This window comes from Aegilops tauschii, chromosome 6 (genome assembly GCF_002575655.3).
Source record: "Aegilops tauschii subsp. strangulata cultivar AL8/78 chromosome 6, Aet v6.0, whole genome shotgun sequence".
In the NCBI taxonomy this organism is placed as follows: domain Eukaryota; kingdom Viridiplantae; phylum Streptophyta; class Magnoliopsida; order Poales; family Poaceae; genus Aegilops; species Aegilops tauschii.
The window spans coordinates 358,318,767-358,336,897 of record NC_053040.3 but is presented as its reverse complement, the minus strand read 5'-3'; the positions used below and the strand labels follow the sequence as shown (position 1 = coordinate 358,336,897).

The 18,131-nt window shown below is 47.7% G+C and overlaps 1 protein-coding gene across 2 annotated transcripts; it reads right to left on the bottom strand.

Annotated features, from left to right (window-relative positions):
- Positions 1-1,714: 1,714 nt before the first annotated feature.
- On the bottom strand, positions 1,715-9,945 carry LOC109765230 (protein indeterminate-domain 4, chloroplastic). 2 transcript variants are annotated; one of them, XM_020324015.4, is made up of 5 exons: positions 9,676-9,945; positions 9,399-9,464; positions 8,961-9,256; positions 7,317-7,716; positions 1,715-3,247 (listed from the first exon to the last, which is right to left on the bottom strand). In XM_020324015.4, the coding sequence occupies exons 3-5, from the start codon at positions 9,157-9,159 to the stop codon at positions 2,110-2,112; spliced, it is 1,737 nt and encodes a 578-aa protein (XP_020179604.1). In that variant the 5' UTR covers positions 9,160-9,256; positions 9,399-9,464; positions 9,676-9,945; the 3' UTR covers positions 1,715-2,109. The 2 variants fall into 2 exon arrangements, with proteins under 2 accessions (XP_020179604.1, XP_073357666.1); XM_073501565.1 differs by having other exon boundaries at positions 9,556-9,840.
- Positions 9,946-18,131: the final 8,186 nt, after the last annotated feature.

Sequence of the window (18,131 nt, the reverse complement as noted above, 5' to 3'; positions counted from 1 at the left end):
AAAGAACATGAGAAAAATCCTGAGCCATATGATAACAGCCATCAATAATGGCAGCCACGAACCCTGAGAATTGCCACCTTCTTGCATTGCAAGTTTTAACATCAGAATTATCTAAGTTAACTATCAACTTTGAGCATGCAAAGGTTTGGGCTAGATTCAGACCATATCGTAAGGCCAAAGATTCTGCCGTATGAACATCAACACATCCACCAGATTGATTATTCCTTGCCGCCAAGAACTTGCATGAACTGTCACAAATTACTTCACCCACTATACCTTCGAGAGTATGTGAATCACAAGAGGCATCTACATTGAGTTTGACATATCCATTAATCGGTCTAGTCCAACCATTTCTTTTAATTTTGGCAGAAAGGGAGTATGTTGCAGAAAAAGTTGATACTAGCGCACGGATTGCCAAAATAATTCGCGCTGATTGTTGTGTCTGCTCACCATGAACAAGTTTCATCCTTTCCCACCACAAATACCTAGCCGCCACAACCACAATTTGGGACTGCCCTACCCAAGGACTGTAGCTTCATTTGTAGGGATAGATAGGAGATATTCTAACACTGCTTCCCTGTAAGATCAATAGTGTAGGCACGCTTAATAACATCCCTCTGGCCCATACCAGACCAGATTTGTTTTGCTTTTCGACATTGGAATAAAATTTGTTTGACACTCTCAACTCCTTCACACGCTGGACATTTTGTATTAACCTTCATATACCTATCAGCGAGAGTAGCACAACACGGCAGGGTACCTTGAAGGCTCCTCCATATGAAGATTTTCACATTTGACGGACATGCCATGCTCCACATAGTCTCCCAAATAGGGTTTATGGTCATACCACCGGCAATGCTACACCTCGGGACCTTAGCTCCGTGCTGGTCCTTCCATACCGCATAGTATGCAGATTTCAATGAAAAGGTCCCATATCTAGTCAAGTTCCAAGCCAAAAAATCTGACATTTCATATGTTGGCAACGAGATGGACAAAATATGTCTCATGTCTACCGGCCAAAATGTTTGCTCGATGAGTTGTTCATCCCATTGACCGGATGTTGGATCAATCAGGCCAGACACCTTGGATAATAACTGATTAGTATGTCTAATAATTGGTAATCTATATGGAAATTGCGAGATCCATGCATCTGTCCAAATATTAACGTTTTGTCCTTCTCCAACACGGCATACATATTCAAGTTTGAGTGTTTTCACCCCCTCCATGATGCTTTGCCAAGTGTAAGATGCCTTCTTCTTTAATGGGACAATTAGCAAATCACTATCAGCGTAGTACTTAGCTATGAGAATTGTAACATATAGGGACTCCGAGTTATCTATCAAGCATCAAGCTTGTTTAGACAATAAAGCTAGACTAAAACAGTGTATACATGTCCCTAAAGCCATCCCACCTTTTTTCTTGGGCACACACATTATTCACCAGGCAAACTAGTGCATTCTTTTATGGGTAGCATCATCACCCCACCAAAATTGCGCCATTGATGGTTCAGCCTGGCATCCCGATGCACCGTTGAACAGTGCCGACCTGCCGGCTCGCGGGAGCATTCACTACCGGGTCATAACACTATCTCTGTAACGAAACATCTTATACTACAAAGGAAGTACTTATATTAGCAGAAAGAGAAAAACATGAACACAATAATAAAAAGAAAATCTAGCCGCGCAAATGCGGGCCTGATTCTGCTAGTTCATAGTGAAAAAAGAGCAAGAACAAAATAGATTGAATAGGTGCGGTCAATTTTTGATCATCCCTCACAAAGCGAGCTACAAACCTTACGGTATATGCAACTATCTCTTCTGGACGGTATGAATTAACCCAATTTAACAAGGTTCAACTACAGTAACAAAACATGAACAGGAAAGCAGCCACTAAATATATAGTCTCGTCTCACGATTCCGGTTGTTCTGGCTCGAGTTGGTAGAGGAATCTCAACCTTGCTCTCTCAAGTCAAAAGATTTGTGCTGCCAAATGCCAACCTGTGTAAACAGCTTGTTCCATGGATGGATGTATGATGTATCCCAAGATCTCAACTCGCTCACTACAGGATCGAGCTTAAGCAAGCCAGCTCATTGCCTTTCTACAAGCTCTTCACTGCATCCTGCCTCCATTGAATGGCGACGAGGCCGACTTCATCTCCGCCTCCAAGAAGCTCATGTCGCTGCCGCTGTGGTTCTCTCCTCTTGCCACTGACATCCCCCTGATCATGTCCCCTCTGCCACCGACGCCAAGAAAGTCCCGCGTCACGTCCCCGCCGCCGACGGCGCCGCCACGGCCCTGGCTAAATTTGACCTCGTGCTGATCCATATCATACAGCCTCGGATCAATCATGCCGCGGCCGTTGGCGCCGCCAAACATTCCGCCACCATTGCCGCCGCCGGCCAGCGAGTTCATCAGGCTCTGCAGTTGCATCTGTCCCTGGTCGAGCATGGGTGCGCGGCCCTGCGGGACGGACGAGCCCATGAAACCGCCGAACACGGACGCGCCACCGCCGTCTGCGCTTGTGCTAGAGCCCATCTGCGCCGCCTTCTGGAGCAGCGCCGTCGCCGACATCTGCGGCATCATCACGGATTGCTCGTTGTACATCCCCGAGGGAGCAACCTGGTGGTCGCCACCGGAAAAGTTCCCACCGGCGCTGAAGAACGCCGCGCCCGAATTCTCAGAACCAGCACCTCCGCCGCCGCCTCCTTCGCTGATCTGGTCATTGGCCATGTGTCCCTGACTCGCGTGGCCGTGGCTGGAGGTACCGGAGCTATTGGCACTGTTGGCGATGTATCCGAGGTTGAAAAGACCAGGAGCCGACGACGACGTGCCGCCGGAGCCGTTGCCCTGGAGATCCGGGAGCTGCATGAGGCCGTGGAACGGTTTGCCATGCAAGAACGCGGGCGATCCATTCCCGTCGACGAACTCCTGCGCTGAGCCGAGGTGGAAGGGCGGCGCTTGTGGAGGTGGCAGGTGGCGGAAGGACGGGGCGTTGGACGACGACAGGAGGTGGTCGAGGCGGGCGGCCATGCCGCCGCCACCGCCACCGCCGAAGCGGAGGAGATCCGAGGACGCCTGGTGGTATTGACCGTGCGCGTCGTGGAGGGAGGAGCCGACCTGCGAGAGGCTGAGTGCCATGTTGGCCGCGCCGGTGGCGCCGTAGAGGTGGCCGGCCCCGGGCGGCAGCCGCGCGCTCTCCTGGGCTAGGGCGTCGCAGAAGGCCCTGTGGGTGATAAAGCTGTCCCTCCTGCATGTTAACATGTATGAGTCATGAGTGCATGCAGAAGTTGTTAGTGGCGGTTGAATGCTCCTATACGCATGAGCATAACATGCTGCAGTTGCATCATAATAACCAAATTAAGGATAAAGTATAGGGTATATAATGCATGAGTCGCTTGCAAAATACTCCTATCGAACAAGGCTTTTATTTGCCTCATGAAGTGCTAGGACTGGAATGTAAGGACAGTACTGCTTCACAGTCACACTGCGAACACGTGAAGTTGCCCAGATGCAAGCCATATATGCTGTCTTGTCATCCGTGCAAAGGCAACAGTGCAGTACAAAATATTCTGTATTTTTTACGGCATGTTGTATATAGAAAAAACTTGGGCGCACTGTACTCCCTCAACAAAAATGCCGTGGACGCGCAGCTGAGTCTACTTTTTCTTTAGAGAAAAAAGCATCTATGCATGCATATATATATGGGGTGTCACTACCATGAATTGTTTGATGAAGATCTCAATATTTGTGCCAGCTCAGTATCTCAGATGTGCTCATAGTCATAGGGGTAGGATGTGCGTGCGTGCATTTATAGAGATGACTGTATGTGCGTGAATATGAGCATATGTGATTGTATTGTGTTAAAAAAATTATGATGAATTGTTGTATGGCAATGGTACATTTTTATCTTTTATTTATAAGTGTGTATTGGATTGCAAAAATTGTTTGGCGATCATGTAACCAGTTTAACCGTTGGATAATCCACAATTTATGTCTCTTTCCCTCTCTTTTTGAATTTTAGTTCATATTGCCTTCTTGAAATATTCCATCTATATGATTGTATCCATAGTAAGCAAGGGTAAACAAAATAAATATGAAACAAGTTGCTAAAATAATTCATTTAAGGGATTCTTTTGGTTTAGAGGATTTTCGAAGAAATATTGGAGGATAGGATTCCTTACGGATTTTTCATTTCAAGCTTTAAATTTTTTAATCTAAAATTGGGATTTTTCCTTTTCCTCATTTTTTTTCAACTGATTTTTTAAATTACCATTTGGTTTGCATGGCATTGTTTTTTTTTTCTTTTTTTGAAGGTTTTATTGTATCAAACACTATAGATGTTAAAACTATGCAATAGTAGAGAGCTGCATCAATCGATACAGAGGTTGGGGGTTCTCTCTCATATTTTAAAAAGGGTAGTTTCCCAATATAGGTTGTTTGATAAATAGGACTGAATCCCATAAGAAATTTTCCTAAGGATTTCTTTGCACTTCGCAGGAAAAATAGTGGCTAGTCAAGAATCTTTTGTTTTTCCTATGACGTGATCAAACAAACCAATCCCCTATAGAATTCAAATGGGCATGATATTCCAATCTTGCATTTTTTTTCCTATTCCCGTGTTTTTAATTAGGATCATACAAATCAAAGTGGCCTTTAATGTTTCGCTAAATCTTGTTCCTTGAACCTGTCTCCCCGTGACATCGAATTGCAAGTCTAATATTACTCCAAAGTGAATCAAAATGAGCTTAAGTGACTGCAATTATTATCCCATATTAACAAATATTAGTTTTATTCTTGTACCTTTTATGTTCATAATACATAAGGTGTTATACAAAATTATCCAAACTGTAATGAGTTTTGTTTATGTTTTCACCTATAGTGAGCGATGAGTTAATGAGAAGCCTTTATCTTTTCTTTTTTAATGTGAGATAAGTTGCATGGATCCCTCAATCTTTTTTTAATGTGGATAAAAGTGAGGGAACTTTGCTGAACTTTAGTCACTCCATGAATCAACAACCCCAAAGTTTATGCGGATTTAACAAACATCACATATGTCCCGTAATAAACTTTTAATAAGTACTCTTGCCGCTATATTTACATCACATTACCCGCAAACTTCCCTAAATTATATTTACTAACATGCCGACCAAAGAAAAAGGTAAAGAAAAACACAAGCACAAAAAGAAAAGTAATAATTAGAAAGTCTCGCATTCCCTCAATTTTTTTCATAATTACTCCCTCCGTCCGAAAATACTTGTCATCAAAATGGATAAAAGGGGATGTATCTAGATATATTTTAGTTTAGATACATCTCTTTTTATCCATTTTGATGACAAGTATTTTCAGACGGAGGGAGTACATATTCTAGGGTGTTACGAGAATTTAATTACTCGAGGCCAATATTCATGGCACACAAACGCAAAATTAAAGCATAGTTATGAACATCTTTGTAACACTTATTTTCAATTAGATAATATACCCCTAAATTATACTCCCTCCGTCCATGTAGAATATTTTACATTATGGGACGGAGGGAGTATTATACATTCGAGTCTGTAGTACATGATCTGACTATACCTGTTGGTTTCACTTCTATCACACTCAATGACAGCTCGAGATCCCAGAAACTCATGTCAATCAAGGAGGAAAAGGAGGAAACGAGTTAAGCAGGTTGCTTGTCATGTTATGCGGCTAGAATTAAGCTACGGATCGGATGGCTAGATTCCTCACAGGAGGGAGCTTCCAAGGAGAAAAGGCAGCAAGGGCACAAATTTGCGCGGTTAGCTGACACTAGGATTTCCATGGGTTAAGCACCTCAGAAGACTTGATTTGCAGTAAAGCTCGCATCCCGAGTAACCAATCAAGAATTAGATCCGGAAGAAGATGAGAGGAAAAATAAGGGCTGCTGTACCGATCCCTAGCTAGGAGTAGGGGAGAGGGGGCCCGGGTCCTTGAGAATTATTGATCTGAATGAGATGTTGCATGAAGAGAGCAGCGGCCGTGAAAGAAAATGATTAAAATTCATATCTCAATCAAGGCAGCTTCTGCCGATGCATCCCATATACGCCTCCTCCCCATTAGAGAAATGTGTGCCGAGCTAGTGAAAGATAGGGTCACCAACCCGCTCCAGCCCAGATGCTTCAATGATGTAGAGAGAGAGAGAGAGAGAGAGAGAGAAGAGAGAGAGAGAGAGAGAGAGAGAGAGAGAGAGAGAGAGAGAGAGAGAGAGAGAGAGAATCTCGCTGTGCTGCTAGCTCCTGAGAATTGCACCCACGTGAAGGGTTGTGAGGGCCTGGATGGAGTAAACGTATCCAAGGAAAAGCTGTGAAGTGTGTGCGTGAACCTGGCCGTGCTAGCACTGATCGAGCTTCTGACACGACCAACGGAAGGCACTGCGCCGCATCTAGCTACGCAGCCAGCTCACATGACAATGCGGGCAGACCAGCTTGCTTACGTGGCGACCCAATTGTGGGAGCATGTCAGTGTGTGTGTAACGTGCGTGTACGTGCGCCCATGCTCTCGTGCTTGGGCGAAGATTGTGCTACATTTGACGTCCCGGGTAATCATCCACGCAGCAGCAGTGTGGCCTGTGACGCACGCGTACGACGTGCATCTGAGCTCGTGCAAGGGAACATATGGGAAGCCTTTTCTTTTTGCCAAGATGCATACGGTAGTAAGATAACTACACGAATTAGCTGGGAACACTTGCATCACGTGTGTGAGACTGTGTACGCAGGTTCCCAGCCGGTTAATTCCCAGATTTATCTTGTCCCCCCGTACGTGTGGCATTCTCTCCCCGTCTTTCTCACTCTTCCACGGGCGTGCAAACCTTCCCTTCAACAAATTAAGCATGCACTAGAGAAGCGACAGTTCAGACGAAACCCTAACCCGGCCCTAACTCAGCAGGCTTTGGGTCACCACTCACCAGCACAAAAGGTCATCCATCGACCGAAAGACGGTACGTAGACACCATGGAAAACGGAAGTACTCCTTCCGTTCCTAAATATAAGTTTTTTTAAACATTTTAAATGGACTACAACATACGGATGTATATAGACATATTTTAGAGTGTAGATTTATCTATTTTGCTCCGTATATAGTCATTTGTTGAAATCTTTAGAAAGACTTATATTTAGGAACGGAGAGAGTATATTCAACTTATTAGCCGCCTGGGTCTGGGTGCATGCATGCAATGCCGAAACCAACGCAGATTTGTCCTTGCCAAAACCGTGCGTGCATGCATGTGTGCGGTGCGTACGTAACGTAAGGTAGGTATAACGAGCGAGCAACTAGACGTAGAACTGGAACGTACGTACCGTGAGAATAGGGTGCCGCAGTCGCAGCGGTACTCGCGGGTGCCGCAGATCTTGGAGTGCGCCTTCCAGTCGGACTGCACGGCGTAGCGCTTGGCGCACTTGTCGCACTTCCACTTCTTCTCGCCGTGCTTGCGGCAGAAGTGCTTCTTGATGCCGGTGAGGTCGCCCAGCGCGCGGCCCGGCTCGTGGTGCACGCACGTCGGCTCCGGGCACAGGTACACCCGCCGCCGCTGCACCTGGTTCGGGTCCTTCTGCTTCAGCTTCCACGGCAGGTTGTGCCCGCGCCGGTGCAGCTGCAGGTTCTGCTCCCGCTGGAACCCCTTGTTGCACACCTCGCACACGAACCGGTTCGTCGCCATCAGCGTCTTGGGCGACAGCGCGATCACCTCCGCGTCAGGGTCTGCATGCATGTATACATGTATTATCAATGCAACATACATCCGCAGTTAATTATAACCAACTCAATTGCACATCTGATATCGATCGATCACTAGAATTAATGTAGGCAGCGAGCAACTGAGCATGCATAGTAGTAACGGCTGCGCGTTAACATGCACGATAAGCTTGAAATGGTAGGGGCACAGAAGTTGCCATGTTTTACAGACAACAGTGCTAATGCGTGATAAGGCAACGGCGCACGATTAGCTTATTATGACTAATAATGGCGCATGGTGTGAGGGAGAGAGGTAGCAGGTAACGTACTGGTGGTGTTTCTTCCTTTGGTTTTGGTGAGGAAGGGACAAATGGAGGCAACAAAGGGGAGAATATTTGCATGAGACTTCGGGGAAGAAAACACGCAAAAGAGCATTTGCAGCAACTAATATAGGGAACAAAGGAATTGACGACGATCGCGTCATGGCCCCTATACTATCTGTATCTCTCATAATTGGCAAGAGGAACAAGGAGCAAAAGGGTGAAGAGGAGAACAGCTCATGTACATGGAATCTTGCTAGAAAACTTTACTTTCTTTTTGTCCAATTTGAACTGGTAGTACTCGTGACCCGTGAGTCCGCAGTGACGGTTTATTCCAAGGATTTTTACTTCGAACACACAAGGAATTACGTACGCAAACTCGTATATCTACTGATGAAATTTGGAATGAGTAAAAAAAGGAGGAATAAGAATGAACAGGATGAATACTAGGAATAATTAGGTTTTCCCTAGTCTACTATTCAGGTGAGACTACAAGCAGCTTTAAATGAAGTATACAGTGAGTAAAAAGATGTGACGACCACATCCAGCTTGGTTTCGATCGAGGTAGCTCACGGAAGAAAATTCACTCGACAAGGGGCCGGGAGAGAGAACTGGAACTGAAGAACATAAGGGACCATTTTCATTCCATATAAATCCAGTGAAAACAAATATTGGACTCTAACGCAACTCCTATTTAAGGAGGCGCCTCTTCTCTTGTGAATCGAATTTGGAAATCAAGAAACAAGGGCCAGATAAAGTAAGATCGACAGAAGGAGAAACCATAAGCCCACGAGAGAGTTGCCGTTCTTGCATCTAAGATCTCTCCGAGGGAAACTCCTAGCAGAATGATCTAAAAAAAAGTCCTAGCAGATCCAAGCGAGGTCCGCTAGGAGATGCTATGCATGCACGAATGGAATTGCAGGAAGGGCATTCTCCAGTTTCTTATCATACCTGGCATGGTCCTCTTCTTCTTCACCGGTGGCGCCGCTGCGGCCGCCTGGTCTGGCCCCGCCGTCAACAGCGCGCTGGGAGGCGCGACGACATGCTGCCGCTGGTGCTGGGCGAGCAGCGGCTTCATCTGGTCCTGCTGGTGCCCTTCCCTAATCCCGAACAGCGCCGCGACAGCCGCCGCCGATGAATTGGATGCCATCGCCGCTCAGATTCACCCTTTCAGCTGCTCACCGGCAACAGGGAAACCTTTCCCTTTTGGTAGCCTGGTGTTGGAACTAGCAGCAAATTTCCCCTCACTTCAAGAAAAAGCAGCGCTTTCCATGAGAGATATGCCAAGAACAAACTCAGGAAACGTGCAAAGAAGAAGAGGCCAGAAAGTTGTTTCTCGGACGAGGAGAGGGAGGAAAACACCAAAGATAAAGATAGAGAAGGCGATACCTATCTCATATGTGTGTGTGTGTCTTTGCCTGGCCGGAATCGATCTGAAGCTTGGACAAGAAGAAGCTGGGGGGAAGAAGAAAAACTCCAAAGGGTTAGGGCTCAATCGCGGAACGAAGATGAACAAACGAACAAACTCCCGCAGTGAAATCCAAACCAGCAGTTGCACTCTGAAACAAGTAAGCTAGAGTGGGAGAACAAATCGAAGCTCGCAAGCACCCAAACCCACACGCGCGCGCACGCAGAGAGAAACGAGGGCTTTGTTTCTTCCCCATACCTCTCTGTCTCCCCGGCTCTTATCTATCCCTTGTGCGGCTGCATGCTAGCTAGCTATCGGCTACTAGTCGTCTTCTTGCTTGCTCTCGAGACAAGGGGGAGGAGAAGAAGAGGAGACGAGGAGGAGGAGGAGGAAGGGGAGGGTATGGAGGAGGCTAATAAGAAGGTTGCTGTCTGATTCCTTTCGTTCATATCGTTGTCATGCTTTTCCCTATCGCCTTTTGCCCCCTCCTTTCCACACTGGCTACTGTACGCTCCTCTGCTACGTCGCTACGTACGCCCGCAGTTCTTTCTCACGGACGGCATACGAGCGTATTGGTAGAATGTTACTGTAGTGTACACATTGAGTGTACTGCTGTAAATTGAGCTTGTAATCGCATGTACAGCTCAGAGAAATTAAGGGAGTGAGTACGAGTGAGTACAGCAGCACAGTCGATGGAGTGGAGCGAGCGAGCGTCGTGAAGCGGCTGTGGAGTGTGGACCAGGGGTCCACCGACTGTGGGGAGGGGGCTTGCCCGGCGGGCGGGCCCCGCGCTCACGCACACGGTCGTGAAGCGGCTGAGGATTTGGGTCCACCGACACTAGCCGACGTAGGTCGACGCACCACGCACACGGGCGTTGGATTTATGTATGCATGACAGCTTGTTCGCGTCTGGATATGTGCGATGCTAACTCTACGCATCTTAATCACGCCCGCATGCATCTCAACCAACGGTTCAACAATGGTCAGAGACCAAGGACAACGGCACGGCGGTAATAGCTACCTGTTCGTGCACCATCGATTTACTGGGTTTTTTGACGTATTCACTTTGTCTGTAAGCATGTCCATACACCAGTAAGAGAGTAGAAATATTTGTGTGAGTGTGTTTACAAAGGGTGCTTTCTTCCTCCTCTAGGTATCATTGTTTATCTTCTTCCTTAAAGCGTAGACGTGATTTCTTCCCCTCCTCTCCCCCGGTCCGCCCTCCCGCCTCGCCTCCCACAAGTTCTCACACACATCGGAAAGAGGTCTACGAACACTCACATGCGAACCACCCTCCTCCCCTATAGCTTCGACGCCACGACCCGCGGAAGACTACTACCTCCTCGTCTCGGGCTCACGGATTGGCCCTTCTCCAACAAAATCGACCGCCGTGATTTTGATTTTCAGGCAACCGAGGAATAGCTGAAGCGGTACTTTATAAATATCAAGATAATACCAATTACACCCATCCTCTGCAAGGACACAAGTATCCATAATAGGTCGAGATAACGAGGATGCACTCGGCCAAGAAACATTAAAAAGAAGTGAAAAAAAGCAAAGACAACCGATGCATCAAACAACTTGCAACAGACAAGCAACAACGCCATCCATCGTCCTTGACAGCAAACGAGCTACGAGGAAGGTTCCCGCGAGCCAACCACTCAGGGTCAGATATTGGGTTTCACCATGAAGAGCACGTTTGAACAGACTCCATAGCAATGCCTTCAAAAAAGACACAGATTAATGATATTTTTCAACCGGGCTATCACCCCTTTCCATTAATTTCTTAACGGAAATATTTCCGGTACACAGATTAATGATATGTTGTGGCCTTTGTATGTCAGTTTGCCTACATTTGTAAAAATAAATATATATACACGGGTTATTTTTTTTGAGCTATACATACATGGGTTAGTGGTAATAGGGCGTACGATGCTATCGGCTATAGCTCCTCAATCTGGCCTTGGACACTACCAAAACTGAGCCCGGTGGAAAACGCCCCACATGTACTTTAGCCAGAAATGTCACGAGTGCGCCTAGCTACCTGCGCCGGGTACCATTTGGCTTGGCCATAGGCAGGTCCAAGCAGTCGCACTGGTACGCATGGATGCAGTGCATGTCTTTTCTCTCGCACGGGCACCACAGATTTGGACAAAATTTGGTTCTCCACACCCCACAGCCACGGGTAGGTACGTACGAGGCCGTGAGCTTCGGGCGGTCCGGCGGTGCCATGCAGTGCAGGCGTAGGTGAAAGACCTTCGTCCGTATCGAATCCATGCGTCACGCTGTGACTGCATGTACATATCGATCTCTCTATCCCCATGCGTCGCCTCGTCGCCGATCTCGGCGTACGCCGCCATGGCCTTCAACTCCCGTTGAAATTATGTGCTCTCCCGCTCGGCCGTCGTCGTTGATGGAGTTCCACGAAGTTCACGTGCGCTAGCTCATTCAGTACTGTGTCTCCTCTCAACCTGCGCTAACACAGAGCTCGGGCTGGCCATGAAAAACCCAGCTTGGTACGAAACTTTTTTTTCGAACTTGGAAGAAATTGCCTCGTATGATGTACTCTCTCCGTTGAATATCGTAAGATGTTTTGGATATATTTCAATACGGACTACAAACGAAATAAAATGAGTGAACAAACACGCTAAAATGTGTTCATATACATCTGATTTGGAAAAACGTAGAATATCTTATAAGAATTAACAGAAGGAGTAATAATTAAGCAAGAAACAGTTCACCAGTTAATTATGGAAAACGTGACTAAAACCGATACAACTGCCCCACCATCAGGGTACCACGGGTCGACCTAGTACACAACAAGAGACGTCACACACATTGTCGAGAAAAAGACCCCATCAACCTGAGGAACTAACGAATTACTCCACGAAAAGGTCAACATCAATAGAGTCCCCAGGTAACCGGTAGGGTTTAGTGCCCTCTTGGCGATTCATCATAGCTGAGTCCTTACCCACTACCACTGCCAAGTTCCCCTCGGTCTGCAGATCGACTCCCGTTGCCCCCCCTCCCCTGCCGCTCTAACCCTCATGGCCTTGCCCCTTGCCCAAGGGTTTGAGATCGTGACGGCGTCGTCTTCTGATGCAAACTCATCCACGGACGTGGGTTCACAATGCGCAAACCTTGGGGACCTTGGTGTCGTCTTCGACCAATTTGTTCTTCGGAAGATTATTTTTACAATTTGATCGTTGATGAGGAGGAGCATGAGCTCTAGGAGGGAGTTCGCTTGCTAACCCTAGCTCGGGTGCAGACATGTACGTACTTCAGTCGAGCAGCCTTCTTCTGCAAGATGCGTGATGCGTGGAATCTCGAACAAGGTTGCACTTTCGGGTGATCGGGGTCAACCTGCTTATCGTGCAAGTCTCATGTCTCGGTACTTGGGAGTGGATCATGGAGCAAGGGTTGTGGCTCTTCCGCTTCTGGGAAATACTTTTGCACCCATACGATGGATTCACCAACGAAGAGGAAGTGGTGACAAATTCCATGCCTATATGGCTACGAATCCACAAGCTGGAAGAGTGCTTTTGCAACAAGGAAGTAGTGGAGAAACTGATCAACAAAGCTTCCGAAAGCCAGGAGATAAGGATCTCCGATAACACTAGGGGCGATTATACATGAGTGTGTGTTCGTCATGACATCCGCAAGATGCGTGTTGCATGGAATCTTGAACAATGTTTCGGGCGATTTGGGTCAACCTGCTCATCGTGCATGTCTCGTGTCTCGGTAATTGAGAGAGGATCATGGAGCAAGGGCCATGGCTCTTCCGCTTCTGGCAAATACTTTTGCACCCATACGATGGGTTCACCAACAAAGAGGAAGATAAATTCCATGCCCATATGGCTACAAATCCACAAGCTGCCAGAGGGCTTTTGCAAGAAGAAACTAGTGGAGAAATTGGTCAACAAAGCTTCAAAAAGCCCGGAGATAAGGATCTCCGGCAACACTCGTGGTGACTATATATGAGTGCGTGCTCTTCATGACATCCGAGAGCTGCTCACAAAACACACCAGTATTGTCAGAGAAAAGGAACAACATGTATACAATGTTAGGTACGAGAAGCTTGCATGGTTCTATCAAGCATGTAGGGTCATTGGTCACGATCAGTAGGAGTGTGGCTCCAGTTTTTATGAAATGAAAGATCTAAAATTTGGGAACTGGCTTTCCATTTATCCACTGTCGAATACTGGTTCTGATTGTAAAAGAGGGGGAGGTGCTCGCATGGTGCATGGTGCAAGAGTTAATTTAAATGCCTTGGCCGATGATTGTAGCACCCCAATACCGACACTATGCAGATCTAGCAACCTCTGCTGGCCTCCACATAAAATCAATCCTAAGGTGCCACCTTCACACAATGTACACACGGAATCGTGCATGCCATGTGGGTGAACAGTCAGTATCACAACACAAGTCACAAAAGAATCCGTAACAACAGCAAATATATACAACAACTCCGGAGAATCAAATCTAGCAAATGAATACAACGAAGGTCTTTTGTCCAAGATACAAGTCATACAATGGAAGCGAATATACCTTAGATAGGTAAAGTTTAACAAATTCCTTAAGAAGGCTTGAAAATTAAAGGCATCCAAATCCTTGCCTAGACCATTGTCTGTGGGATAACCGGCTAACACCATCGATCAACAAACATGTTCCTGATATGCTACCATCTGATTTGCAGCGATTCCATGAGAAAATGGGCCAAATTAACCAAGGTGAGTGCACAGCTGTACTCGCAAGATTTACATCATATATATCTACATATGCATCATTCTCAAGGAAGGGGTATATATAGTTTAAGTGGCAGCAATCACTAAGCATTCTATAGACACACACTAGAACCTGCGAGTATGAGAGATAAGAAAATTGAGCGCATAAGGAAAAGGGCCACATAAGAACCACCTAGTCCTACCATCAAACATAACACTACCTTGCATTCTCCTTCGCATCTCCCACGAAGAAGAATCCTTAGGGCACTGTCATGGTCGAAAAGTTTTATAAATTAAGGTAGGAGTTGTCAAGATCTATCAGCTAACAAAATTAAGGGTGGGTAAGATTTAGCAATTATGGTTGAAGCTATTTATGAACCTGGTACAATCACCAAGTCATCCATAACTGTAGACAAGACTATTCCAATAGATTTAACCCTACAGGGTGCACCAATGCACCCACACACGTACGATCGACTCTTAATGCCATGTGCCAAAACACATATTCCGCGAAAATCACACCTTCATTTGGGTTGGCAGAGAGATCGCCTCCGCACTTTCAAACGCTACAAAGCAAGTCCAGGAAGTGACCCGATTGAGTTTAATACTAATCGGGAGTCCGCCCATAGATCCGAGTTGGACTCAACCATATGGATGAGGGGCTACAACTGGCTAGAGCCCCAAACAAGGAATAACAGCCTACTCCGCAAGATATGCATGCGAGCCATCGGGGGAACCCCCCTAACGGTAAAATAGTAGCATCATTCAGAATCGCCTCATTTGTACCTACAAAACAAGTTGTATGTGTACGCTCCAAATGGAAAACCAGCTTGTGGCCCCTAGACTGGTGTCGAGTCCAATGTTTTCGACTTTTTGTATGGTTACACCTTTTATTCCATACCTTAGTATTACGATTATCTAGATTTTACTACGTTTGTGCGCGCTTTTATCTGTTTTCGCTAGGATTCCTTTGATGGAAGTATTTGAAGGCACAAGCAAAAATCCCAACAGTATGGTATTAAAATCACATGAATATGGGAAATAAAATACTATAGTAAAATAAGGAAATAAGTGGGACCGCACGCACTATAGTAAAAGAAAGAAGCCCAAGAGAGGGGACTGGGGCTATCGACGGCGCACGGTATGACCGCGCACACTTGTATTGCTGATCCTACCACTCGCTGCCGCCCCCGCATGATCCAGTATTTTACTCCTATGCAATAGGATCGTGGATCAGATGCCTACAACCACCAGAAAATCTTCCAGAACGAAGAACACTAGCCTCCGGAAGGATTCCAGAGGGGGAATTGATAGAAGGGCTCCGTCCTAGCATCATCCCATAGAGGGCATCATAATCATCCGTCTATGCCACCACCATATCTTTGTAATACATTATACCGTGTGGACCTAATACTTTGGCACTTCATGCATGTTTACCTTGATTCATTCCATGATGCTTATGTACTTGATGTTCGAGTAATCTTTATAGTTCTTGAGGATGTGGAGGAACCCTAGTATGTTTAGGAACTGAATGTTGATAGGATTTGGCATCCTCTTTATATGTTTATGTTAATGATCTTCTCGTTGTTGGGTGAAGTCGACCATCCAACATATGCCTCTTTTGTACGAAATACCATTACTATTGGTGTGATGGTGGGTTTGCAGAGGTTTGTAATGTAGTACCTATCTCCCTCCTTCCTTGGTCATTGCAATAAGGGATAAATGAAGACAACCGTAGTTGCGTCCATGGGGAAACCTTTAACACCGTTCGGTAATCGAGTGCACATGAACGATGGTGGAGTATGTGACACGGGGCCGTGACATGTATGCATGATTTGTACTTGGCTCCGCCCACTTATGAAAACATATAAAGTGGTTTAGTAATTTGAACTTCAAATTATGCTTAGGCATAGGTCGCGTTACATACATACTATTGGGAATCCAGACTCCCTCGGAATGTTTTAGCCCTATTGATTTCAAAAAATGTTACTTCACAACTTTCACTCTTTTATTTTACTCTTGCATTTTATTACCTTGTTTGCGAAAACCTTGCAATATTTGGAATTTCCATTTCCCCTTTACTTTGGACCACAACTAACTTCCAATAACAACATTACAAACCCTTACAAGAGACAAAGTCCATTTTCTGTGCTCACCGTGGGATCGATACTCTTACTTCAAAAGGGTAGAACTAAACCATGTGAACTTGTAGGCCATCAAGCTTTTTCTCGCATCGTTGCCAGGAAGCTAAGTGCTTTTGGTATTTTTTTGAGTTTTGGTTTATTTTTGTCATGGCGAACTGCTTCCCCATGGCCCTCAAAGATGGCGCGTGCTCGTGGCTCCTGAACATGCTCGCGTGATCGATCTCCTCCTGGGGCGAGATGCGTGAGCGTTTCGTCCCCAACTTCTAGGGCACTCGCGACCGCCCGCCGGCCGCGAGTGACCTACAGCGCATCAAGCAGCAGCCGTGAGAGACCCTATAGAAGTACGTCCAGTGCTTCAAGAGCGTCCTCCTCAAGATCCCCAAGGTGACGGACGAGGCCATCATCTCCGCGTTCTCGGATGGCGTCCACGACGTCAAGATGAAGGAGGAGCTCGCCATCCACGAAGACCTATGCACGGCCCTGGAAATGTTCAACATGGCGACCAAGTGTGCGAGAGCTGAGGAGGGGCGCCTCTCCCTCCTCGAGCTTCCAGCCGCAGACCCAGAAGACAAGAAGGCCAAGACCAAGGATGTGAAGCGCAGGGGGCAGCCGTGCTCATGGCTGAGCCAGAGGTGAAGCGCGGCCACGACCACCCGGAGTCATCCAAGGGCAGCCGCCCATTCTGCGCCTTCCACAACGTGCACAACCACAACACCAGCGACTGTCAGGAGCTCAGGGCCATCTGCGATGGGCGCTTCGGTCGACGCCCCGAGCGCAACGACCGAGGCTACGGCCGAGGAGGAGGACGAGGTGGAGGATGCTAGGACGACCGCGACCCTCGCCAGGAGTGGCGCGACCAGCCTCATGAGGACCGCTGGCAGGATTAGCCTCGCGAGGGCGCCTGGAGGGATCGGCCTCGTGAGGACCGTCCTCAGGGCAAGGCTGGTCTCCCTCCGCTGCCGCCACCGCCAAGGAGGAACGAAGACCATCATCAGGACGAGGGGGCTGGGGGCTTCCAGGAGCCGCGCGCCATTGCTTGCATCCTGGGTGGCGCTCAGGCCCCAACCTCCCAGCGCATCCTCAAGAAGTTTGCCCATGAAGTGAACGCGGCTCTCCCCAGGCTCGAGGCCACGCGCCCGCTCAGGTTGTCCAAGTGCGCCATCACCTTCAGCTCATCCAACCAGCTCAAGGGCGCGGCAACTGTCGGCGCCCTCCCGATGCTCTGCTCGCCCATCATCAGCAACGTCCAAGTCACCAAGACCCTCATCGACGGCGGCGCAGGGCTCAATGTCCTTTCCGTCGAGACGTTCGACTGCCTCCAAGTGCCATATGATCAGCTGCAGCCTACCAAGCCCTTCTCAGGAGTGACCTATGGCTCCACCACCCCGACAGGGCAGGTCTGCCTCTCTGTCACCTTCGGCAAGCGCGACAACTACCGCACTGAGCTCATCGACTTCGACGTCGCCCACATCCGCCTGCTGTACAATGCCATCCTTGGGTATCCGGCCCTGGCCAAGTTTATGGTGGTGACTCATCACGGCTACAACGTCCTCAAGATGCTAGGGAGTGGCGGCGTCATCACGGTCGCCTGCGAGGAAAAGTACGCGGTGTGCTCTCTCGAGCGCGCCTACCAGGCCGCAGCGGCCGAAGACCCAGACAACGAAGGCACCATCTACCCTCCTAAGGCCATCCCCAAGAAGAAAAAACAGATGCTCCACCAAGGGCCTCAGGAGAACAGCGTCTCCAGCGGCACCACCTCAAGACTTGCGGCCACGGACGGGGCGCCTCCCTCCCTCGCATAGGAAAACGCGCCTGGCGCGCTCCTTAGGCTGGGCTCGGGGGCTCT